General features: G+C 41.2%; 2 protein-coding genes across 2 annotated transcripts in view; one reads left to right on the top strand and one right to left on the bottom strand.

The window, feature by feature from the left end:
* The window catches only part of LOC138972827 (nuclear pore complex protein Nup93-like), a 39,223-nt gene extending 32,787 nt beyond the window's left edge, over positions 1-6,436 (bottom strand). The window contains exons 1-5 of the mRNA XM_070345496.1: positions 6,333-6,436; positions 5,576-5,765; positions 4,338-4,455; positions 2,124-2,186; positions 1,679-1,807 (exon numbers count right to left, since the gene is read on the bottom strand). Of these exons, the coding sequence (XP_070201597.1) occupies positions 1,679-1,807; positions 2,124-2,186; positions 4,338-4,455; positions 5,576-5,751 (486 nt within the window). The 5' untranslated portion in view covers positions 5,752-5,765; positions 6,333-6,436. The remainder of the gene's footprint in view (positions 1-1,678; positions 1,808-2,123; positions 2,187-4,337; positions 4,456-5,575; positions 5,766-6,332) is intronic.
* A 1,416-nt stretch (positions 6,437-7,852) lies between these two features.
* LOC138972895 (tRNA-dihydrouridine(20) synthase [NAD(P)+]-like) lies at positions 7,853-21,959 on the top strand. The gene is made up of 14 exons (XM_070345564.1): positions 7,853-7,990; positions 9,905-9,950; positions 10,284-10,375; positions 10,821-10,864; positions 11,148-11,208; positions 11,769-11,816; positions 12,641-12,706; positions 13,354-13,511; positions 13,886-14,051; positions 14,908-15,029; positions 16,159-16,320; positions 19,173-19,260; positions 20,062-20,135; positions 21,063-21,959. Exons 1-14 carry the CDS (start codon positions 7,877-7,879, stop codon positions 21,325-21,327), a joined length of 1,506 nt encoding a protein of 501 aa, XP_070201665.1. The 5' UTR covers positions 7,853-7,876; the 3' UTR covers positions 21,328-21,959.
* Positions 21,960-23,560: the final 1,601 nt, after the last annotated feature.

Below are 23,560 nucleotides of genomic sequence, written 5' to 3'. Positions count from 1 at the left end.
GCGATGGACTGTGATAACGCTCTCTGGAGGGATTCCGAAACAGAAGCTAACTCCAACAAGGAGCGTCAAGAGTCCTCCAAGGCAATGAGAGAGGATTCAGTATAGGGGACAGGCCTGTCCTTACTATAACCGTCCTCCCTGAGAGTGGACAGTTCCGGTGTGACCAGAAGAGCAGACCGCGGCAGCGCAAAAACGTCAACAAGGTTGATAGGCTGTGCGTGCAGGTTGAACTTCCGGTTGAGAGCCGGAAAAGAGGAGGCTCGCTGATCAGTCTGAGCCAACCATGGCTTAGCGGAATCAGGAGCAGGATTGTGTTGGGCCAACAAGGGCACTGTAACTGCCGGAACTCCCCCTTGAGTGCGTGATCTGCCCAAAACCTTCGCCATCTCAAAGGCCACTGATGGCGATTCCCAAAAACGGAAAGGGCACTTATGCTCCTTGGGTCCGTTGAAATCGCCCAGCGCGGAAGGTGGTGGAGCGTACTGACTCTTCGACTCGATCACGCCCTCCTTAAAATATCTGGAAGCTGTTTCGGCTGCCAACGCAACAGCGTTTGACAGCTTATACGGCAACCGGAACTTAGTGTCTTCCTCCACAGCGGAAGCACCATCGTCAGTAGCATCGTCATGCACATCCGTGCAATCCGGAAGCTGACTCCCGCATTGACTGCCATAGTAAAAAGGTGAATCAGCCGGAAGGGAGGACGAACGTGGTATCTCGACCGGACGTGAAGCCTCCCTACTGACTACTTCCTGCCCCCCGGGTGGAAGCGGAAACAGCCATGCCGACCCACTATCATTCATCAATGGGGTGGACAGAAGCGTGTTATCCGTTTGCGTAACAGGGCTCCTACCCTGACCTGCCCGACCGTCTAAACGGACCGGAACAGACAGGGGATCAGAACTTTCACCCCCTAACCGCAAAGCGGGGGTAGCTACTTCCTCCTGAAACCGCGCTCCACAAATCAAATCAATCAAAACATCCATAGATTTTTTTAGAAGACGGCTCCATCACACTAACTATAGCCTGGCCGGAATGTTTTGCTTTCCTAGGCGTTTTTCTAGAGGGGGAAGCCTCAGCAGGTACCTGCTTGGGAGGATGCCTCTTCTTGCCACTGTCAGACATGACACCAATGAACTCAGAAAAAAAAATTCGAGAAAATTTTACAAGTACAAATTGCGGCAACAATGGAGCCAAAACGTTAAAAAAATTAGGAAAGATCTCACCCACAACAGGCTGTAGAGTAGAAGAACATGAAGAACAGACCAAGGAGAAAGTGACAAAGTCAGAGACAAAGTCACAAAGGCTGCAACAGCCGGAGCGTAGAAATAATGCGACCACAGCGTGTGAACGCTGAGGTTGGAATGATGCAAATGGCGGCGTATGCGCGCGGCATACGGAAGGCAGCCTCGATCTCGGTCTGACCTTGTCCCTGTTGGGGGTCAGGGTCACTCTTTTTTAGAGGTGTCTTCCTTGTTACCAAGGGGACGGGTACAGCGTTACCAACACTGAACTAGGGTTAATTGCTAATTATGTGAGTTGGGATAAGATATGTAATTTAATATAATTTACAAGAGCAGTGCAAGAAAGAAAATGCCCCGTACGTGTGCTCACAAATGAAAGAAAGAAAATGTAAGCTCAGTAAAACAAAACAAAAGAGAAATGGAGGAAACTTTACCTCTGTTTCCTGTTGAAACTCAAAGGTGTCTGGTCCCGAGCCAAGGAGGGTGTTGAGGATTTTGTGTTTCTCTCTCTCCCACTCGTTCTGCATACTCTCCCACTGGTGCCGCTCCACCTCAGCAAACGTCTGCGCACAGTCATTCTCACTTATTTCATCCTCAACCATTATATTTCCATCAGAAAAATCTCAGAAAATGCCTGCAGTCTCATTAAACTACATCCTCAACCATTATATTAATAGTTCCATCACAAAAAGCTCACCAACGACGATTTTTACCAAATGCATTCATGGTCTGCATTGTGTAGCTCGTATACATAAGATGCGATTGCTGCTTTACACTTTGTATCATGTCAGAGCAATAAAAAACAAACAAATTACCAACGTTTTACTCAAAATGTGATACACATAGCTGGTTCTTAAATAAATTAGTCATAATACGTACATGTTTCCTTGTCTGTTCAATGACTGACAGTAAAGCATTTTCCCTCTCATTCTTCAGAAAGCCCTGAAACAAAGTCAATCAATCAGTCAGTAAACAGAGCACAAATGGGTGACAAAATGACCTGGTGTCAGAATCTTGATGTTCCAGGCACAAATTAATGGATTAGTGTGAATGACAACACAGAAAACAACAAGCAACATCAAAACTATCTGATGCAAAACAAGACTGTAATCACGTTACATTGGATGATACCTAGGACATTCTGCTCAAAAACTCAGGAAATGTACCTCTATTTTGAGACTCTCTTTCAAGGCCTGACTTTGTCCAGTTTTGTCAGTCCTTAAATACCTCCAAAAGTCTGAACAAATCTGGTCTCAGACAGCAGGGCTGAATATTGGCGGTCGCCCGATCGCCCCCGGCGGGTTCAAATCGTGTCGGGCGGGTTCGAAATTCCTCTGAAATCGCCCGCCGGGCGGGTTCAAATTTCGCTGAAGCACAAAGTCGTTAGGCAACGTAGTTAATCGAAACGGCCGGCCAACAAATATCTCTCGCGGGCGATCTCAAAATCTGTCACTTCTCTACTGCCCACTCATACCCCCCCCCCCCCCCCACTGTGAGAAGGACTCAGGACTACCACCAATCAAGGCCAGACACATTGGCTAGACAGCTACCCCCCTCCGAGCCGCTGGCAATTGCATCAGCAGTCAAAATAGCTACCACCCCCTCCCTCCCCCCCCCCCCCCCCCCCCTCTTTGCGCTATTCACTTCACCCCCTCTCTTATCTTATCCTGCGCTGACCAATCCTTCAGAGACTTTCACATGTTGTAAAACAGTGTCCTCTCAGATAAAAACTCGGTCATTGACCCGGGGTAAGAAGGTCAGTGTCTGGACAGGCAGCTGTGTTCAGATTGCAAGTACAGGTCATTGACCCAGGTCTCAAGGCCAACCAGCTTTTACAATGCATCTGCCTTTGATCTGACCGCCGATCCAGAGCAAACATATTCCCCCTCTGTATTTTTCCTTTGATGTGCCTGCTATGTACCACTGATCCAGTTTCTGGGAAATGTATAGGTCATTGACTGCGGGGATACTCATTAAGACCGTTTTCTAAAATATGTTAACACCAGCTTTGCTGACCAACTTAGTACAAGTAGTGACAGTACTACTGCTGTCAATTATTTCCCTTCAACTAAGGAAGTAACAAACAAAAAACGATCCAATATATGTGATAAAGAAGAAAAGACAGACCTTCAACAATAGGATAAGGGGTGCAACTCTTCTGAATCAAAAGCATAAAGATCACCTGTAAACAATTCTAGGATCAGGAAATCTGAACATCTGTTTGTTTTCATTAGAAAATAGAAATGAAATATAATGCTTTTGATTATTTATGACTTAAGCTGTGGTAAATTTGGCTGGTATGCAACTTTTATACTTCTGCTTGATCTAACAGTAATATTAATAACACACACATAAAGAAAAAGAAACAAAACAAGAAAGCAACTTAGAAAAAAATTTGTAGTCAGCTTTTTATAATGGTTTTACACAACAAAAAACATAATTTAAATAAAAAACAATTGCTGATTTACTCTTTTGTTTAAAGTGTGTGTTTATGTGGTAAGTAAAGTTCCATAGTAAATTACTTAGTAAATTGTGTGGTAGGGGGTACATAAAGGGGGTAACTTTCAGTGAGGTTTAGTGTGTGATTGTGTGACAGGGTGTGAATGTTGTTAATGTTTTGATTTCTTGTTTCTTTGTGGCGGCTTTTATTTTAAATTCTTTATTAAAACAAGGTTAATTATCATTATATTAAAATATAGCATTTTAGTCATCAAGTTTTGTGTGTGTTTGTGGTAGTTATTAGTAGTGCAAATCCACATGTATGCATAATAAGTATGAATGTATGTCTTTTGTGTATGTGGTTAGCACACGACGAGCCACTGGGGCGGTTGTAAAGAAATCCCGGCCGGTTGGGGGCCGGTTGGGATTTTGGGGGGCCGGTTCAATTTTTGACTTACCGGCCCCCCCTGGCTGGTAGCAAAAAAAGTTACGGTACACCCCTGCAGACAGGAAGGAGTCTTAAAATGGAGGTAAATTTACAGATGGTATAAACAGAACAAAAGCAAGATCTTCAAAAGGAAAAAATCTCAAATCTGGGGGTTTCACTGAATACTGTTAGAGTTCACAAGGCGAGAAGCCAACAACCAAGTGTACCTGTATGTCAGTGTCTCTGACGGGTTCCAGCGGCTCAAAGGTAGTTGTGGCCCTTAGGCCGTCCAGACGCTCTGTGATCTTGGGCAACACATAGCCCTTGCTCCCCAGCAGAATGGATCTGTATCAGTCAAGGCAACAGTAACCAGATGAAATCATACATTGCGGGACGCTCTGTGATCAATCAGATGAAACCATACATCGCAAGACACTCTGTGATCTTTGGCATAAGCAGATGTAGTCATACATTGCCAGACGACCACGCCTAGGCCTGAACAGAACAAGAAGGGCAAAGCCCATACGACTCACATGCTTTACACATTTTTCCTACCAAAATACATGTGACCTTGACCCAAGGTCAAGGTCATCCAAGGTCATGCAACACAAAGCTGTTAATTCAAGACATAGGAAGTACAATGGTGCTTATTGGCTCTTTCTACCATGAGATATGGTCACTTTTAGTGGTTCACTACCTTATTTTGGTCACATTTCATAAGGGTCAAAGTGACCTTGACCTTGATCATATGTGACCAAATGTGTCTCATGATGAAAGCATAACATGTGCCCCACATAATTTTTAAGTTTGAAACAGTTATCTTTCATAGTTCAGGGTCAAGGTCACTTCAAAATATGTATACAATCCAACTTTGAAGAGCTCCTGTGACCTTGACCTTGAAGCAAGGTAAACCAAACTGGTATCAAAAGATGGGGCTTACTTTGCCCTATATATCATATATAGGTGAGGTATTGAATCTCAAAAACTTCAGAGAAAATGGGAAAAATGTGAAAAATAGCTGTTTTTTAGGCAACATTTATGGCCCCTGCGACCTTGACCTTGAAGCAAGGTCAAGATGCTATGTATGTTTTTTGGGGCCTTGTCATCATACACCATCTTGCCAAATTTGGTACTGATAGACTGAATAGTGTCCAAGAAATATCCAACGTTAAAGTTTTCCGGACGTCCGGACGGACGGACGACTCGGGTGAGTACATAGACTCACTTTTGCTTCGCATGTGAGTCAAAAATCCGTCAACAAAGACAGAATTGTACGCACCTGGCATGCACAACTGGCCACTTTCTCACCTACCTGGATTCATTCATTCACTTACATTTAAAGCAAATAGAGCTAATTGACACTGACAGCCCCAGTTGACCACATCAAACAAGATTTCACAACTTACAGAATCAAAAAAACGGGGATGGTAAGTTATATTTTAATTTAATTTTTTTCACGACTTACGCCTTGACGTCGCTGGCATCGTGTGAAGCAGGGGCAGTCCTTGTCATGAGTCGCTGACCGGCCTCCAGAATCTGCGCCAAGTTGCGCTCGACATGCGGCAAGTCTGTTCCACTGTCCATCTCTGCCGTCAGCTGTTCCGCCTGCTGCAGCAGGTCACGGAAACCCTCTGTCTCCATGGTGATTCTGCACACTAGATCAAAACCATCATGGTCAAAGTTATTTCATCATCACTGTCATTGTCCAATCTATCATCATGGTTGAAAAAGACAATACATGTAAATTGTAATGTATACAGAACACAAAAAAACATTTACGCTTTTTTACCTAGGCCCTTCTTGCAATCTTCTGAATCACTCAATCAGCCACATGGAAAAGAGTCAATAAAGTGAGTATCTTCATATGGCTAGTGCTCTTTCAGCTTCCATCAGTGATGCCACTTCTGCCTGATATTCATTGTGATTGAGCACTTACTCAATTTACTGTTGTTTTAAATCAACGATCCCCCTAATGAACATGTTATAAATGTTTCACACTGTCACCTACATCAATCTATCAGACCAATACTCTAAGATGATCTGACCACGCACCTAATTTTTAAATAATCAACATTACGTGGTGCAACGTTTTGTTCACTTGTTCTATTTATTTGTAGTTGTAACTGAAAGTATATGTTTATTCTGCTCAAGCTGCCAGCCACACAAACCCCACACTCTAACAAATGTTTGACAGTGACACACACACAATGAAAAAACGTTACCAGTTCACTCCAGAAGAGTAACTACGCCTGTTTTTGTTGTATAACACAGTCCGTCCAATTTCTCGTAGCCGCCAAGCTCGTGCCGCTTGTAAAAACCGGAAGTGCCAAATAAAACCGTTCAAGAATTTCTTATCCAAGTAAGAATGACTTAAAAGTCAACTCCATACGAAAAATGCAAATTACAACTAATAATTACCACAACACGTCAAAACTTGAATGTAGAAGTATTTCTGTCTTAGAGTATCAGATCTGTCCCCCGTTTCTTTTAAGGCGAGCATTGGCGAGTGAAGCGAGTGGGGCGAGGAAGTACAGTTTCTTGGGCAATTCTGACTTGAGCTTATCATGATGTACTTATTTGGTATTTTGAATGATACACAACAGACAAATAGTTGCGGCAGTAGAAAGTCGATTATTGTGTAGTTAAAGTGTTAGTTTTACTGCATATCTCTTAAAATATAAAACAACCCATTTAAGAATACCACTTCCGGTGGAAATCCATGCTTGTGTGGCTGTCTGCTAGAGATGTTCGAATGAGACGGTGAGGATGAAACTGAAAGACTCTATCTCTCGATCAGCTGCACAGCTTTTCTCTTAATCTTCAGGTCATTTACAAAGGGCAGAAATCATTCCAAATGACTGTTTTGCGAATGTACAAATTATGCTTTGGATAATAAAGTTTGATCAAATGCCAGAAGTGGTTTATTTCAACGTATTGTCACAGATACAGACACTGAGACAGAGTCAAAGTCAAAGTTCGATCAGCTGTACTTGGGACTGGGAGGGGAGGGGGGATGGCCAGTGTGGAGTTTATCACTTTGTGGGAGATAAACAAGGTCGACTGATGTCCTCCCCATAGCCGCATGTGTGTTGTTACATCATTGAATTGATTAGGCCCAGTCCACACTATCGGAAGATTTTTAAATTTTTTATATTAGGCCTAAAAAAAAAATAGGTGTGGTTACGGTAACCCGACCTACCCTATTTTTAGGGGCCGATCCTATAACTTTTTATTACATTTGTCAACAAAACAAAAAAAACCAAAAAAAAAACGAGTGCAAAAAACGCAATGAAAGCGAAAGCGCCCGAGTCGCACACTTATTTCCCTGTCAAGTAGGTTTAATTTGTACACATTAGAAAAAAAAGTTAAATAAAAAAAAAAAGTGATTGCCTACCTACCTACCCTATTTTTTTTGGCTATGTTACCGTAACCACACCTATTATTTTTTTTGGCCTTATATAAATTTACGTCCAAAATGTTATAGATATATTTATTAGAATATCAAAATATGGATCCCTGGTATTATAAACTATGCACAAGAATGCAGGGACTTATGAGTTATTTTGTAACGTCTGCATCTACAACTTCAAATCAACATCTGCTTTTACAACTTTAATCAGCTAATTATACATGTCCAATCTCAGAAATGGGCCTCATTTCTTTATTTTACTGTATGCTGTGTACATATTATACTTGTATTTTATTTGGACCTAATTGTTCCGTTAACAGTTTTTCTGGCGAGGGGAGGAATATATTGTGAGCCAGCATGGGGTCGGAGAAATATGCAGGAAAAATGGTGTTGGCACCTATGGTGCGTGTGGGTGCACTGCCCATGAGACTGCTGGCGCTGGACTATGGAGCTGACCTGGTGTACTGTGAGGTGAGACTGTTCATTACCATTGCAGCAAAGTAAAATATATCTTCTTGAATATATACTGTGAGATGAGACAGTTATAATTACCATGGCGGCAAAGCAAAACATATCTGGTCTACTGTGAGATGAGACAGTTTATTACAATGTCCGTTAAGTAAAATATATCTGGTCTACCGTGAGATGAGACAGTTTATTACAATGTCCGCTAAGTAAAATATATATCTGGTCTACTGTGAGATGAGACAGTTTATTGTAATGTCCGCTAAGTAAAATATATCTGGTCTACTGTGAGGTGAAACAGTTCATTCATTACAATGTCCGCTAAGTAAAATATATCTGGTCTACTGTGAGATGAGACAGTTTATTACAATGTCCGCTAAGTAAAATATATCTGGTCTACTGTGAGGTGAAACAGTTAATTACAATGTCCGCTAAGTAAAATATATATCTGGTGTACTGTGAGGTAAAACGTACAGTTCATTACAATGTCCGCTAAGTAAAATATATCTGGTCTACTGTGAGGTGAAACGTACAGTTCATTACAATGTCCGCTAAGTAAAATATATCTGGTCTACTGTGAGATGAGACAGTTTATTACAATGTCCGCTAAGTAAAATATATCTGGTCTACTGTGAGGTGAAACGTACAGTTCATTACAATGTCCGCTAAGTAAAATATATCTGGTCTACTGTGAGGTGAAACGTACAGTTCATTACAATGTCCGCTAAGTAAAATATATCTGGTCTACTGGAGATGAGACAGTTTATTACAATGTCCGCTAAGTAAAATATATCTGGTCTACTGTGAGGTGAAACGTACAGTTCATTACAATGTCCGCTAAGTAAAATATATCTGGTCTACTGTGAGGTGAAACGTACAGTTCATTACAATGTCCGCAAAGTAAAATAAATCAGGTGTACTGTGAGGTAAAACGTACAGTTTATTACAATGTCCGCAAAGTAAAATATATCTCAATCTGGTGTACTGTGAGGTAAAACGTACAGTTCATTACAATGTCCGCCAAGTAAAATAAATCAGATGTACTGTGAGGTAAAACGCACAGTTCATTACAATGTCCGCAAAGTAAAATAAATCAGGTGTAGTGTGAGGTGAGACAGTTCATTACCATGGCAGGAAACTAAAATAAATAAATTGAAGCTCTACTTGACTGGTTTTTAAGGCCAAAAAAAAAAGAGGTCTGTTTACGGTAACATAGGCCAAAAAAATAGGGTCGGTAGGTCGGGAATTTTTTTTTTTTTTTTTTTTTTTTCCCCGAAAAACCATATTTTTACGTTATTTTTTTTTTATTTTATTTTTTTTTCCCCAAATGCCAAAAAAAAGTCTAGGGTCGCGCGAAAAAAATAGAGTCGGTCGGGTTACCGTAAACAGACTTTTTGGGGGGGGGGCCTAATGTGTTTTGCATCCTCCTACTCCTAGTCCTACCAAGCTGTTAAAAAGACAGCAACAACTAAACAAGATGAAGAATAAAAACGGGTTTTCACCTGACTGTCTTGACATTCTTAGCACAGCATAAATAGTGCTACAAGAGGCAGTAAGATTGCCTTAATTAGCTTTAACACTGCATTGTCTTCATAATTAAAAACAGAATTTATACTGTGATAAGAATTGTTTTATATGCCAAGATGGTGTAAAATTGTGGCCAATTATTTTCATTACATTTATAAGTGAATATTCATCAAGTGTATTACTGTTACTCTGGGTGATATTTTTATTATCTTATTTTATTGATTTTTACCTGCTATATCTCTTGCTCTTTTTGCTGAATATTCAGACCTGTTGCTGCATTTTCAGCTGGTGTGTTTTAGTTGTGTGTTTTGTTTTTGTTTTTTGCAGTTGCACTTGCAGGCATACAGGATTGAGTGGAAGTTCTATATAAATTACACTCTTTGTATTTTGCAGGAGATAATTGACCGAAAGATTCTGATCACCACAAGAACTGAAAATGGTGAGTGCTTATTATTTTATAGTGACCCTGATACTCCAAACACTGATGTAGTGAAACTGCTGGTTTCTTCAAAGTTTTTGCTAAACACACGTTATTACATGTATTTCACTGTAGACAGCTTATGAATATATAATATATATATAAAGTGTATATATATAGATTGATGTCAAGAGCGAGAATGCAGAACGATTACGTCATGAGCAAGGGAGGTCATCCTTTACTCTGTATGTCTTTTGTTTTATATATATATATATATGTGAGTGAAATCCTGAATCAGTATGTGATGATGTCCTCAGAAGTTTTAAAAGCGCACTGAATGTTGTATGATTTCAGCTGTTTTGGGAACTATTGACTACATCATGTCTGACGGTACCGTTGTGTTCAGGACCTGTCCACGTGAAAAAGACAGTGTCATTTTCCAAATGGTGAGTATACTAACTGAGAGCAAAATACCCCAGAGAGATTCAAAACAGAACGTAAATACATCAATAAACGTGTTGTCTGCAAGCAGGTATATAGCCGGAACATGCTCCTAAGGGTTTTATGGCGTGGGCGTTAAACAACACTTATCATCATCAAGCAGTTATCAGTTAGCTCTTACTTATCCACAACAGAATCTTGTTCGTTTTTAGTCAAAAAGTGTGCTCACAACTTAAATATAATACATATTTCGTAATGATATGATGACATCGTAACAACATATTTTACAGATGGATTCTTCTTAGATGAGACTTTCTGCTAATGTAAAAAAGACAAGAACAACTGATGGCTTTCAAAATAAAACATTATTCGCATACAATTGTTATCAGATATATATATATACAGTACTTGGAGAATTTTCAGTTTTATTTTTTAACATTTATTCAACAGGGGACGTCAGACCCCAAGAGAGCATTGGCAGCAGCTCGCAAAGTGTAAGCATTGATATTTTTGCTATGAGGATTTATTTTTTACTCTCTGTTAGTGTCACTTTCTCTCTCTCTCTGTATTTCTCTCTTTCTCTTTTGAATAAGATTGCTGAATGTGTTTTGTTATTACTATTTGATTGTGTTCACTGTTCAGTTATTACTATTTGACTGTGTTTTGTTATTACTACTTGAATATTTTTTTTATAACTATTTGACTGTTTTGTTATTAATATTATTATTTGATTGTGTTTTGTTATTACTATTTGACTTCTTTTCTTTTCTTTCCCAGAGAGAAAGATGTTGCTGGCATCGACATTAACATGGGATGTCCAAAAGAATTCTCAATCAAGGTATTGTACTCATGTGCAGATTGGTAGAAAGAAATCAATCAGTAACTAAAATCTATCATTTGAATGAGTGCTTTATTGTATTCTTGCAATGGTCATACTTTTTTAATATCAAAGTTATTGGGAACCTTCTAGGAGAACTAGCAGATTGATAATGATGACACATGGCCGTTAGTTTGTATCATTTGAAGTTCATGACATTCAGTTTGTATTGTTTGAAGTTCATGACATTCAGTTTCTATCGTTTGAAGTTCATGACATTCAGTTTGTATTGTTTGAAGTTCATGACATTCAGTTTCTATCGTTTGAAGTTCATGACATTCAGTTTCTATCGTTTGAAGTTCATGACATTCAGTTTCTATCGTTTGAAGTTCATGACATTCAGTTTGTATCGTTTGAAATTCATGATATTCAGTTTCTATTGTTTGAATTTCATGACATTCAGTTTCTATTGTTTGAAGTTCATGACATTCAGTTGCTATCGTTTGAAGTTCATGACATTCGGTTTGGATCATTTGAAGTTCATGACATTCAGTTTGAAGTTCAGTTTCTATCGTTTTCAGGGTGGAATGGGCTGTGCTCTTCTTAGTCAGCCAGACAAGATAAAACAGGTATTTATTTTTGTCTTATTCACTTCACTCAAAATGTTTCAGATGTAATGTACAGACCTGGGAACCCATACGATTTCGCCATATTTTGTACGCATGATTGTCGAGAATACGATCAGTACGGTCAGTGAAAAAAAATACGACCAGAAACATTCCTAGACTACTTTTCTTCACAAGCCCATCTCGAAGCCGATCCAGTATTTTGACACATGATTACAGTTTTTGTCAGTAAACATTGAAAAAAAGCATTTGTTTTAAATGTATAGGTAAACTTAATTAATGGTGTGACGGACGCGTGTGAAGCATGCTTTAATCATGGATGTTCATATGCTGTGTGGAGTACGCTCATTTTTCTGAAAATACACCAAGTTTGTTTGAGAATACTCTAAGTGCAAAACAGGGGTTCCCAGGTCTGAATGTACTTCATCCTCATATTGTGCCATAAGGTGGTAAAGTTTGAACTTTTATGAACAAACATTTTAAGTGCTGTCCTGCGACATTTCAGGGATGTTGTTCGTTAAGGTGGTCCTTACTTGAGCCTGAAGTCGACTTCGTGAAGGCTTCGCAAAGTCTTTTTCTCGAAACCTTAGTGCTAAAGCTTCGTGCGTCCAGCTTCGCGGAGTATACTTTGCGTAGTCAACTTCGCCCAGTTAAGGACAGGCTTATCTGACAGTTGGCAGTGCTGTCCTAGGACATTTCAGGGATGTCGTTTGGTGCTGGCATGATTGCGCTTGTCCTCTTTTTTGGTATTCATCTGTTTTCATGCCTGTGTAATGACAGTAATACAATTTTGTTGCTGTTGAGTGTTTTTCTTTTCATTCTCATAGATTTTGACAACACTAGTGGAGGGTTTGTCTATACCTGTGACCTGCAAGATCCGAGTTTTACCTGAGGTAAGTGTGTGTGTGTGTGTAAACTAAGGAGTATCCCTTCCAGCTGAAAGTGTTTGTCACTGGTGTCTCCATTTTACCCAGTATTAAATATGTATGCATTAAAACTGAAATGACTTGAAAAGAGCGCATGTGGACAGAAACAAAGGAACAGGACATATTTGGAGTAAACAAGGTTTCTTCTTTCTCCCTCAAATATTTTTAGGATTTTAATGTTCTGTTGGTCTTTAATGGTTTATATTTTCATATGGTTGCATATTCATTTAGGTATTTGTATGTCATCATGAATTTATATCAATAGACAATGTTCAGAAATAACTCTGTCGGATTTGTATGAGTTTGTGAAAGAGTGAATACCCTTGCTTTTTTAGGGACAAATAAATGCACACGTGCTCCCTGTCCGCATGTTTAAGTCACACCCCTCGCTAGTAACTGGCCCGTGCAATGTTGATCCCCCTAAAAGCAAGAGTATTCACTCTTTCACAACCCATACAAACCAAACAGTTATTTTCGGAATTCGTCTATTTTCTATAATGGAAGAAAGCTTCACGAGGACAGAAAGGCATACACACAGTTTTCTGCTATGGTATGCTGAAGTGAATGAATTTCTCTTTTTGAGATCATAAAGTTTTCTATGTCTATGTCAACAGTTGGAAGACACGATCACACTGGCCAAGATGATTGAGACCACAGGAGTTGCTGCCCTTGCTGTGCATGGACGGACTAGAGATGAGCGACCGCGTCACAAGAATCGGAATGATGTCATCAAGGCCATCGTCGAAAGCCTCAGCATCCCTATCATAGCAAAGTGTGTGGTTTCCTCAGAGCTGCACGCTGTTACGCTTTCGGTGTAGCAGGCTACGTTGTTAGATAAATGACTACGCTGATATGCCAAGCTTAAAATTGCTATGCTCAAACAAATATTCACAAGCATGCAACAGTTCCCTCTTTCTTGTGAGTCCTGGGACTCATTTCTGCTTCCCATTCCAGAAAAAAATGAGGGGAGAAGCATTATTACACTCACATACACACACGCACATACCACACAAGCACGCACACACAAACTCTCATTCATGCACTGACATACATGCACACACACACACACACAAACATTTAAGAGTTTCTTTATCTGTGACCTGGGTAATATTAATGTTTACTTATTGATTGTTTAATAATTTTCAGTGGCGGTTCTAAAGAGATTTTTGAGTTTGGTGACATAGAGCGATTCAGGATGGCAACGGGAGCATCTTCTGTGATGATCGCACGGCGGGCTGAGTGGAACTGTTCCATCTTCCGCAAAGAGGGCAAGCTACCTCTCTACGATGTTATCAAGGCCTATCTCACATATGTGAGTATATGAATAAGTCATAAGTGGCTCTTTGATTTGGGCTTTTACATTTTGGTACAGTGCCCCCTTTGCATTCTGATTGTTACAAATTAATTTTCTTTTAGCAGTCTCTGTTTTCATGTTCTTTCTGAAATGTTTTGTAGAGATGTTTCAGTGGCTTGAAAGACATCAAGGTCAGTTACAGCTCTATGTTGCAGTTTTTATGGGAATTGTCCGCCGAAAGGCAAATTTCCGCCGAATTGGTTTTTTGTTCCGCCGAAAAAGCAGAAGTTTCCGCCAAAAAAAAAATGGGGGAGGCAAAAATGGTTCTAAAAACTGAATTAAATGGCAAACTTGGAGCTAAGATGACACCAAATTGCACCGGTTTTTTTGTGTGGAGAGAACAAAATTCCGGGGGGGCATGCCCCCGGACCCCCCTAGTAAGGCTAGGTGCTTCGCGCCGTCGACTTTGTTATTACTTACACATTTTCAGCCTTTTTTACAATTTTTAATTCCCATGCCTGTATATTGTTAGGTAATTAGCGACATTACCATGATAGGCGTACAGTGGTTTCAAGAGCAAGGCAAAGTAGCAAAACAGCATTACTGCAGTGATAAATATGAAGCGATTCAGACATTTTCTAACTAAACAGGAGAAATGAGATATGCACACTTGGATTATACTTCTTGATTTTGTGTACATTATTAAAGGTTTTCAGTAAAGAAGGCGGAAACTTTTGCTTTTATGACAAAACTAATCCCAATGTTTGTTGTTGCAGGCACTTTAAGTATGACAACAACAACATCAAGTACTGTGTGCTGTGTAATGTTGCATGAAGATTGAGTTTTATTTTTGTTGTTCTTCTTGTTGTTGCAGGCGTTTCAATACGACAACAACGACATCAACACCAAATACTGCGTGCTGCAGATGATGCATGAAGACATGGACAGACTGGAAGGTCAGAAAACACTGACCATCAAAACCAACGAGGAAATCAGGTGAGCTGACCTAACCTGTGACTGTCTGGCATTTTTATTTTATTGAGTCACTTGAGAAAAAGTGACTCTATGTAATCGGTCAGTGTTAGTCTGTCCGGCCGGCCGACGGCCGGCCGGCCGGCCGTCCGTAGACACCACCTTAACGTTGGACTTTTCTCGGAAACTATCAAAGCGATCGGGCTCATATTTTGTTTAGTCGTGACCTCCAATGACCTCTACACTTTAACGATGGTTTCGTTGACCTTTGACCTTTTTCAAGGTCACAGGTCAGCGTCAAAGGAAAAATTAGACATTTTATATCTTTGACAAAGTTCATCGGATGTGATTGAAACTTTGTAGGATTATTCTTTACATCAAAGTATTTACATCTGTAGCCTTTTACGAACGTTATCAGAAAAACAAGGGAGATAACTAGCCTTTTCTGTTCGGCAACACACAACTTAACGTTGGGCTTTTCTCGGAAACTATAAAAGTGACCGGGCTCAAATTTTATGTGAACGTGACTCATTGTGTTGTGAATAGCAATTTCTTCCTGTCCATCTGATGCCTCATATAATATTCAGAACTGCGAAAGTGACTCGATCGAGCGTTTGCTCTTCTTGTTTCTATTAGTCTTTATTGTCAGTTGAATTTTCAGTGAAGAGATGTGGTATATGAAAGTGCCATTCATGCAGATGCACCCACATTTTAAAGAAAACTATTGTCAATGCAAAGACTAAGAAATTGGCTTGACAACTGTACAAGAAACTGCCTATGCTAATGCTGTATGTAACAGCAGGTCTGTTTTTGAGCTGCATTCCAAGTGTCTCCTCATTGACTGTAAAGCAGGCTGAAGCAATTTGAGGGGCATACTTTTCCATGGAAAGCATCTTGCAAGCGGGGAGGTGGGGGATGGGGGGTGGAAGGGGAATGAGTGCAGAGTACCAGCAAGCCGTGCAGGATAGGATAGTGTGTGTGTGTGCATGCCTCTGTGTGTGTGTGTGTGTGTGTGCATGCCTGTGTTTGTGTGTGCATGCCTGTGTTTGTGTGTGTGTGCATGCCTGTGTTTGTGTGTGTGTGTGTTTGGCTGTTTGTGTGTGTGTGTGTGTGTGTGTGTTTGTGTGTACACATTCTCTCTCTGTGCGCACAGTGAGGTGTGGGGGATGAAGGCAGAGTACCAGCAATTCCTGCAGGACAGAAAGCGGCAGTCAGACACCTTGCAGGACCTGAACAGCGATTCTCACCAAGGCTTCAAACGCCGCAAAGCTGCCGATGGTCTGCCGCTGATAGAGCTCCCTCTCTACTTCGACAAGTAGGAGCTTGTGCTATATTTGGCGTTTTAATCTGTGTGTTTGTGTCTGTCTGTCGGTGTCTCTGTGTGTGTGTCTGTGTTTGCTCCATTCTTTTTTGAGAGTGAATTTTCTGTCCTGAGATTTAACCCCTTCACTGCCCAGCACGTACTAGGTACGTGGTCATGTTTGGTTTGTCATACGCCCATACACATACAGCAGTCCCTCTCATGAACGGACACCCTTGGGCCATAGCAAAACTGTCCGTACATTGCAGGTGTCCGGTCACGGGAGGGGTGACCACACCACCCCCTCCCCCATACACTCACACAGACACACAAACAACAGGATTGAGTCTATGCTAATCACTTCTTGTTGCTACTAAACAATAACAATAAACTCCTAATACTTCTTTAAACGTTCTGTAAAAAGGATTTGTATGAAAAGTGTTGAAAAGAAGAGATAAAATAAATCCTCAAGGCAGTGAACACACTCACCATGCACTGACATACGAAAGCAGCCACACAAACACAGCACAGAGGAGCGTGTGCAGATGCTTTGCAAGAATAAGCTTGAAAACCAGTTTGAATAAATAGCAGCAGATAGAGCTGCATGTCATAATCAAGTAATTTATTTGTTTCTTGTCTGGCTTTAATGACTGCATGCCGATCATGTGGCATGGCAGTGACTTTTCACTCTTCAGTCGGAAATACACTGTACATAACACAGCTCCCACTCTCCCTCACTAATGCCTACCCCAAGCCGTGACAACTGATGCTTGGAAATTGTGTGGAAGAGTACACCTCTCTATTTCTCTCCAATGCTCTTCCTGCTGACATGCGGTGACACCCAGCTAACCCTCCACCCCCCCCCCCCCCCCCCTTTTCTCTCTCTCACTCCCTCCGGCCATGTACTGTTGGGGGCTGTGGCCAGAGAGGCCAGCTGCACTGTTCACTCAGAGCAAAACCAGTTGACTGTGTCGTAACTTTTGACAAAGCAAGACAACTGAAGGGTTCATAGATTAGGCAACCGACTCACTGGTCAATGCTGAGGGGAAACAAGAGTATCTTGTCAATGAAAGAGGTTACACACAGACACACGATGGGTACACGTGCACTCAAGTTATCAGTGACTGTCATCACACCATTGCGGCTGTGATCTTTGTACCAAGAGCCGGACTGCTCTGTTATCGATTTTGTTGTGGTGAAAATTTGACGATGGTCTGTCCGTACATTGGAGGTATGACCTGCTGTTGGGACCGAAAATGAGTGTCCGCGTCCACGTTTTGCAGGTGTCCGTTTAAGGGGGGGCAAATATAGAAGGAAAACACTCCGTGCCGATCAAATGTGTCCGTACATGTCAGGTGTCCGCTCACGCCGGGGGCCGTACATTGCAGGGACTGCTGTACTAGGTACGTGGCATTTACATCAGCACTTTTCAGGACATTTGTGAAAACTAAATGGGAGGTAACCACTGTCCAACTTCTTGTAGGGGTTTAAACACAGTTCTTTCCCTTTGACCGTTCAGATAAGTTAGTACCACGTGGTAAAAACATTTTTAGAAGTTTTTTCCGATCTATAAGATTCAAAATGGCGTCCGAAAGTCGGACATCAACTCGTAGACCTGTTTTCAAATGATACAGTGTTCTGGAAGCTCTACAAGAAGTGATTTATGGATTACCACACAGAAGAATACCGTTATGGGCTGTAATGTGAGTACCTGATGTTTGACACCAGTTTTAGCTGTGTTTTCTGCGGTTTTACGTGCTGCAGTGTGTGAGTGAAAGTTTGGAAACTGTAATTTTTGACAAAAATGGTCATTATATCGATTTTTACTTTAACAATCACAAACAAAGTCCAATGATCATGTTATCACATATTAGCCAAGGGTGTAAGCAAACCACATTCCAAAGATCTAAGAGATATCTCAATAAATGATTGAGCAGTGAACAGATTAGTGAACCTACCGAAGAAAGCGAAATTTGCCCTGGCGCACAGCAATACCAAAATGCTGTTATACTGTGGCAGTGAAGGGGTTAAGTCTGTTTAGTTTTATCATCTGGCGTTGTCAATCAATCAGTCAATATGAGGCTTATATCGCGCGTATTCCGTTGGTACAGTTCTAAGCGCAGGGATTTTTATTTTTTGTTATTTTTGATTTTTTTATGCAATTTATATCGCGCACATATTCAAGGCGCAAGGATTTATTTATGCCGTGTGAGATGGAATTTTTTTACACAATACATCACGCATTCACATCGGCCAGCAGATCGCAGCCATTTCGGCGCATATCCTACTTTTCACGGCCTATTATTCCAAGTCACACTGGTATTTTGGTGGACATTTTTATCTATGCCTATACAATTTTGCCAGGAAAGACCCTTTTGTCAATCGTGGGTTCTTTAACGTGCACACCCCAATGTAGTGTACACGAAGGGACCTCGATTTTTCGTCTCATCCGAAAGACTAGCACTTGAACCCATCACCAAGGTTAGGAAAGGGGGGAGAAAATTGCTAACGCCCTGACCCAGGGTCGAACTCGCAACCTCTCGCTTCCGAGCGCAAGTGCGTTACCACTCGGCCACCCAGTCCACTCCGCCCAGTAGTACACATTGTGACAGAGAGGACAAAAAATGTGTGCCTGTGTATGTGTGTGTGTGCGTGCGTGTGTGCGTGTGTGTGTGTGTGTGTGTGTGTGTGTGTGTGTGTGTGTGTGTGTGTGTGTGTGTGTGTGTGTGTGGTATTGACCTTGCCTAGATAGTAATACCTTAAGATGCTGCAAGCGTTTTCATGTGATTGCATAAAGTGCTACATGTATTTACCTTGACTAGACAGTAATGCCTTCAAATGCTGTGTTCATTTTCATGTGATTTCAGAAAGTGCTATTTACCAGCCAAGAGTCCAAAACAAAGCCTTCATGAATGGTGTTTCAGGTGTAACTACAATCATCCTTTGTATAAAACGGTGAGTGTGTTTATCTATCTGCCTTAGTGGGTTAATTTATCTGATTTGTAAAGTCGCTTTTCACACTCATAATGAACATGCTTGATTTGGTTCAACAATTTCACTGAAGAAATAACTGTTAACTCTTTTAGCGCCAGGGTCAAGGCAATGAGAATCCCTGTTTTTTTTTTTAAATTTTTTCATTTTCATTACTTTATTGTCCCATCGCTGGGAAATTCGGGTCGCTTCCCCCCAGTGGAAAGCTAGCAGCAACGGAGTCGCGCTACCCAGGTGTCTGCGTGTTTAGGTGTATTCAGCCACCTGCACTTATGGCAGAATGACCAAGGTCTTTTACGTGCCATTGTGATGACACGGGGGTGGGACATGGCTTCCGTCTCTGGGTCTGCACATAAAATTGACCCGTGTCCGTCCCGGCCCGAATTCGAACCTGCGACCTTCCGATCACAAGTCCAGTGCTCTACCATCTGAGCTACCGGGCCCCTGTTATCTCTGTTAAAGCCAGAGTGAAAGCAAAGAGAAAACCTGTTAACTCTTTTTGAGCCAGGGTGAAGGCGAAGAGAATCCCTGTTAACTTTTTAGAGCCAGAGTGAAGGCAACTTAGAGAGGTATTGCTCAGGTCAGGTAATAAGTTAGTAGTAGGGTGAGCAAGCAAGGACAAAATCAAACCTCAAAATTACGGCCGATTTCCTCCTCTTGTGTGCCTGTACTACTCTGCTCTCAGTTGGTGCAGTGTGTTTCACTTTATGTTCTCTAAGTGTTGAAGAGTTCAAGTGTTGGATGGAACTGTTGGTGTTGTTCCAGGAGGAGCACTCCAGGGACAGAACTTTCAACTCGAGGGTCTTGGTGGACGGCAAGTGGTACACAACACCTCTCTGGTGAGTTATGCTTGTCACAGCTTTTCTTCTGTCAGTAAACAAACTGACAAACTCCTGATGGCTGATCTTAGTTTCTGTCATTGCTTTCACGTTCATATCACTATCAACTCATTTTCTTCTGCAGAGAATGTATTTATTGTAAGGAACGAAGGTCGCATGTGTTGCATCACTCGCCACTTGGTTTGGGTAATCCAACTACAGTAACAGATTTCAGAAAACGTGCTTCAGTCAGCCATCTTAGCTTGATAGAAAACGTAAACACTGGCTTTGCGAACGTAAATGGCGAAATTTCATGATGTCACCAGAAGTTTTGGTTTTAGGTAGCCGACTGAAACATGGATGACTTTCATGGCGTTTTTTGTAACCATGCATTGATTTACATTTCTACTTGGTGGCAAAGTTCTCTGCAGAAAAAAATAAAGTAATGAGATCAAATATATTTCATAATGCGTGGCTGTCATCAGTTTTTTTGTCAGACCGGTTTTGTAGACTGTTTTGAACGCAGAGCGGATTTCGGTATGATTTAGAGTAGACTCAACTGGAGATCAAGTTCAGTCAACCTAAATCATGAGAATTTTGTCAAAAGTGATTATAAGTCCACTTATGCTGATTTATGCACTAGTGATTACAATTCTTATATAGACAAAATAAATGAAGTAATGGTAGAGCATTAAGCATGGTGAAGTATGTGCTAGTAGTAAGTGTAGAGAATAAGGCACTCTGCTTCAGTGGGTTTATGGCTTATTTACTCTGTATGATAAATAAATGTTACAAGTCTTAGTATCTGGTACTCAGTCTGTATTGTAAGTGTATCAATGCTTATCGAGCAGTGCAGTCTGCTTAGAAGTATTTTAGGTTACTTTTAAGTATGCAATTTTTTTCCTCAAATTAGAGCAATCTAATTAAATGCAGCAATTGATATTTCAGGCAGAAACGAAAGCAGTATGCGGAGCAGGCAGCGGCAATGTGCTGTCTTCTGACACACGGTGAACACGATGGCCGCGTCAAAGAACCAGACGACCAGACGCCAGAACTACGACACAAATGGCATCAGATTGCCAGCTCTGTAAACCATGGGATAAACTCTGCTCTGCCAGATGGACAAGCAAATGGGGAGAAAAGTGCTGTGGTTTTGGACACTTCAGAAGTTTCAGACAATTCTACAGCTGTGGCAGAAGAAACCAACAGCTAGCAAAGAGTGAATGGATTTAAAGGCTGCATGGCTAATTGCACATTTTTGGTCTTTTATTTTTCGACTCACCTGAGTAATCAGGAGTCTTGGTAATGAGGAGTGCAGGCCTTTAGTTAGGCCGGCTGTCCGTCCATGCATCAGGGCTCCCCATAGAGCGCGTCCCTGCGTCCTATATGCACTAGAAGCCGAAATCACGTACTAGAAAATCATGGAGGGGGTCCCGGGACGCACTAAACCTACAAAGAGCGGGTCCCGGGACACACTTAATTTTCTCTGTCGTGCGTCCCGTATACTCTTTTCAGACTTAAGTCATCAGCTAAGTCAAAGTACAAACACAAATTATCCCATTTTCACGTGGGAACAAAGTGTTTGTGTGTGTTGCATTTGACTTAGAATAGTTGAAGTGTCCTCCTCAAATATTCTGGTAATATAAAAACCCAGTTCATATCACATTATTCGCGATCACAATGCATTATGTATAAGTTACAGCTCCGTCCATCCATGGTATCGCCTGATATTTTGTCGCGACTGCATCAATAAATATGATGTCACTCGAGGCTCTGCCGAGAGTGACGTCATTAAATTACATATCTTATCCCAATTCACATATATATAGCAATTTACTTCAGTTTAGTGCTAGAACGCTGAAAACTACGCTCCACCCTGGTAGGGGGGGAAGTAACCCTAAAAATAGAACAGCCTTGACGGTCACATGACAACGCCAGGTCAAGGTTACCTCCTAACATGCATTGCGCATGCGTGCTCTCGCCGCCATCTTGTATTCATTCTACTCTTCAGCGATAGCGTCAAAGGACGTGTTTGGATTACGCTCGGGCTATTTTGTTAGCCCTCTGCTTCTTTGGCAGACTACACCCTGGTTTCGTTTGTATCTTAGCTTCTAGCTGAGATTGGGTGAGAATTTTCCATTTTCTTTCGTTGTATTTGCTTTCGTTTGCCACGAGTTAGTCTTTGTTTATTTTCGTCTGCAGTGGGAAGAAGAAACCCAGCTCTAGACAGGTAGCCAATACAGAGTCTCCGCTTTAGATCCCTAAAAATGAGAGGGCGCTTTGAGCAAATGAATACAAGATGGCGGCGAGAGCACGCATGCGCAATGCATGTTAGGAGGTAACCTTGACCTGGCGTTGTCATGTGACCGTCAAGGCTGTTCTATTTTTAGGGTTACTTCCCCCCCTACCAGGGTGGAGCATAGTTTTCAGCATTCTAGCACTAAACTGAAGTAAATTGCTATATGTGAATTGGGTAAGTATATTAATCAAATGAAAATGTATTATTAAAATTTTCGATTATATTCTTTCACCCCGTTGAGACAAAATATCACGCGATACCATGGATGGACAGAGCTGTAACGTATATATGGCATGACCAAAGTAAGGAGAATTTGTCATGGGATGTGGAAACAAAGCATGGGAATTTCACCATTGGAAGAATAATCAACGCAAGCCTAGAAGTTGTAAAACTATATTTTGTTTCAGTCTTGGCAAGGCCAGTTTTGTCCAGTTCCGGAAAAGACATCATGAATTCATTCTTCATCCTGTCGAGACGAAATACCAATCCATGGAAGAATCGAACGTGTAACGTATATATCCCGTGACGCATCAAAGCTAAATTTTGTTTTGAAATGTCTTCACAACGTACAGATAATTTATAACGACATAATCGTCATCACAAGACAGGAAAAACGCATACTTTGTTTTTCGTCTGCTACAAATCTAGTCTTGTTGGTTGACAGAGTGAATAAAGCTTCAATCGTACCTTCATCAACAGGAATAAATGCTCAATTCGCTGTCATTTCGCAACTGAACATTGGTTTTTTTCTTTAACTTTTTGGTTGACATTGAAACGCCAACCCAAAAGAGTGTTTCAGCTGTTTCAAGACACGGGCTTATCCGCAGTCTAAAATGTCACCGGAAGCGAAAAAAATTGTCGTGCATACTGTCACAAACAGACGTCATGACAAAGTTACACTCAAAAAGAAAGAGACTTTGACGTCATTTACTTTCGTTCGGACTTTTCCGTCTGTTCCTAGCTTGTCACCCAAAACGTCTTTTTTCTCTGTTCGCATTGCAGCTGTGAAATAATCAGTCTTGTGTCTCAGTCGTGTAGGTACAGAGTTTGCTTCTGCAATCGCTGTGTTCGTGTTGATGACGACTTCGTAAGACAAATCAGCGAATCTATCGTGTGGAAGACATTTCTGAACAAAACACCGAAACCA

The sequence above is a fragment of the Littorina saxatilis genome, linkage group LG1, assembly GCF_037325665.1.
Source record: "Littorina saxatilis isolate snail1 linkage group LG1, US_GU_Lsax_2.0, whole genome shotgun sequence".
NCBI lineage: Eukaryota > Metazoa > Mollusca > Gastropoda > Littorinimorpha > Littorinidae > Littorina > Littorina saxatilis.
The sequence above is the reverse complement of the archived record's forward strand: the minus strand, read 5'-3'. Positions and strand labels throughout refer to the sequence as shown.

What these genes read in the sequence shown, in the direction of transcription:
- LOC138972895 (XM_070345564.1), top strand. Translation starts at nt 7,877, where the DNA reads ATGGGGTCGGAGAAATATGCAGGAAAAATGGTGTTGGCACCTATGGTG. An exon ending in AGCCAGACAAGATAAAACAG is followed by an intron (nt 11,817 to 12,640) that starts GTATTTATTTTT and finishes TCATTCTCATAG; the next exon opens with ATTTTGACAACACTAGTGGA. An exon ending in AAAACCAACGAGGAAATCAG is followed by an intron (nt 15,030 to 16,158) that starts GTGAGCTGACCT and finishes CTGTGCGCACAG; the next exon opens with TGAGGTGTGGGGGATGAAGG.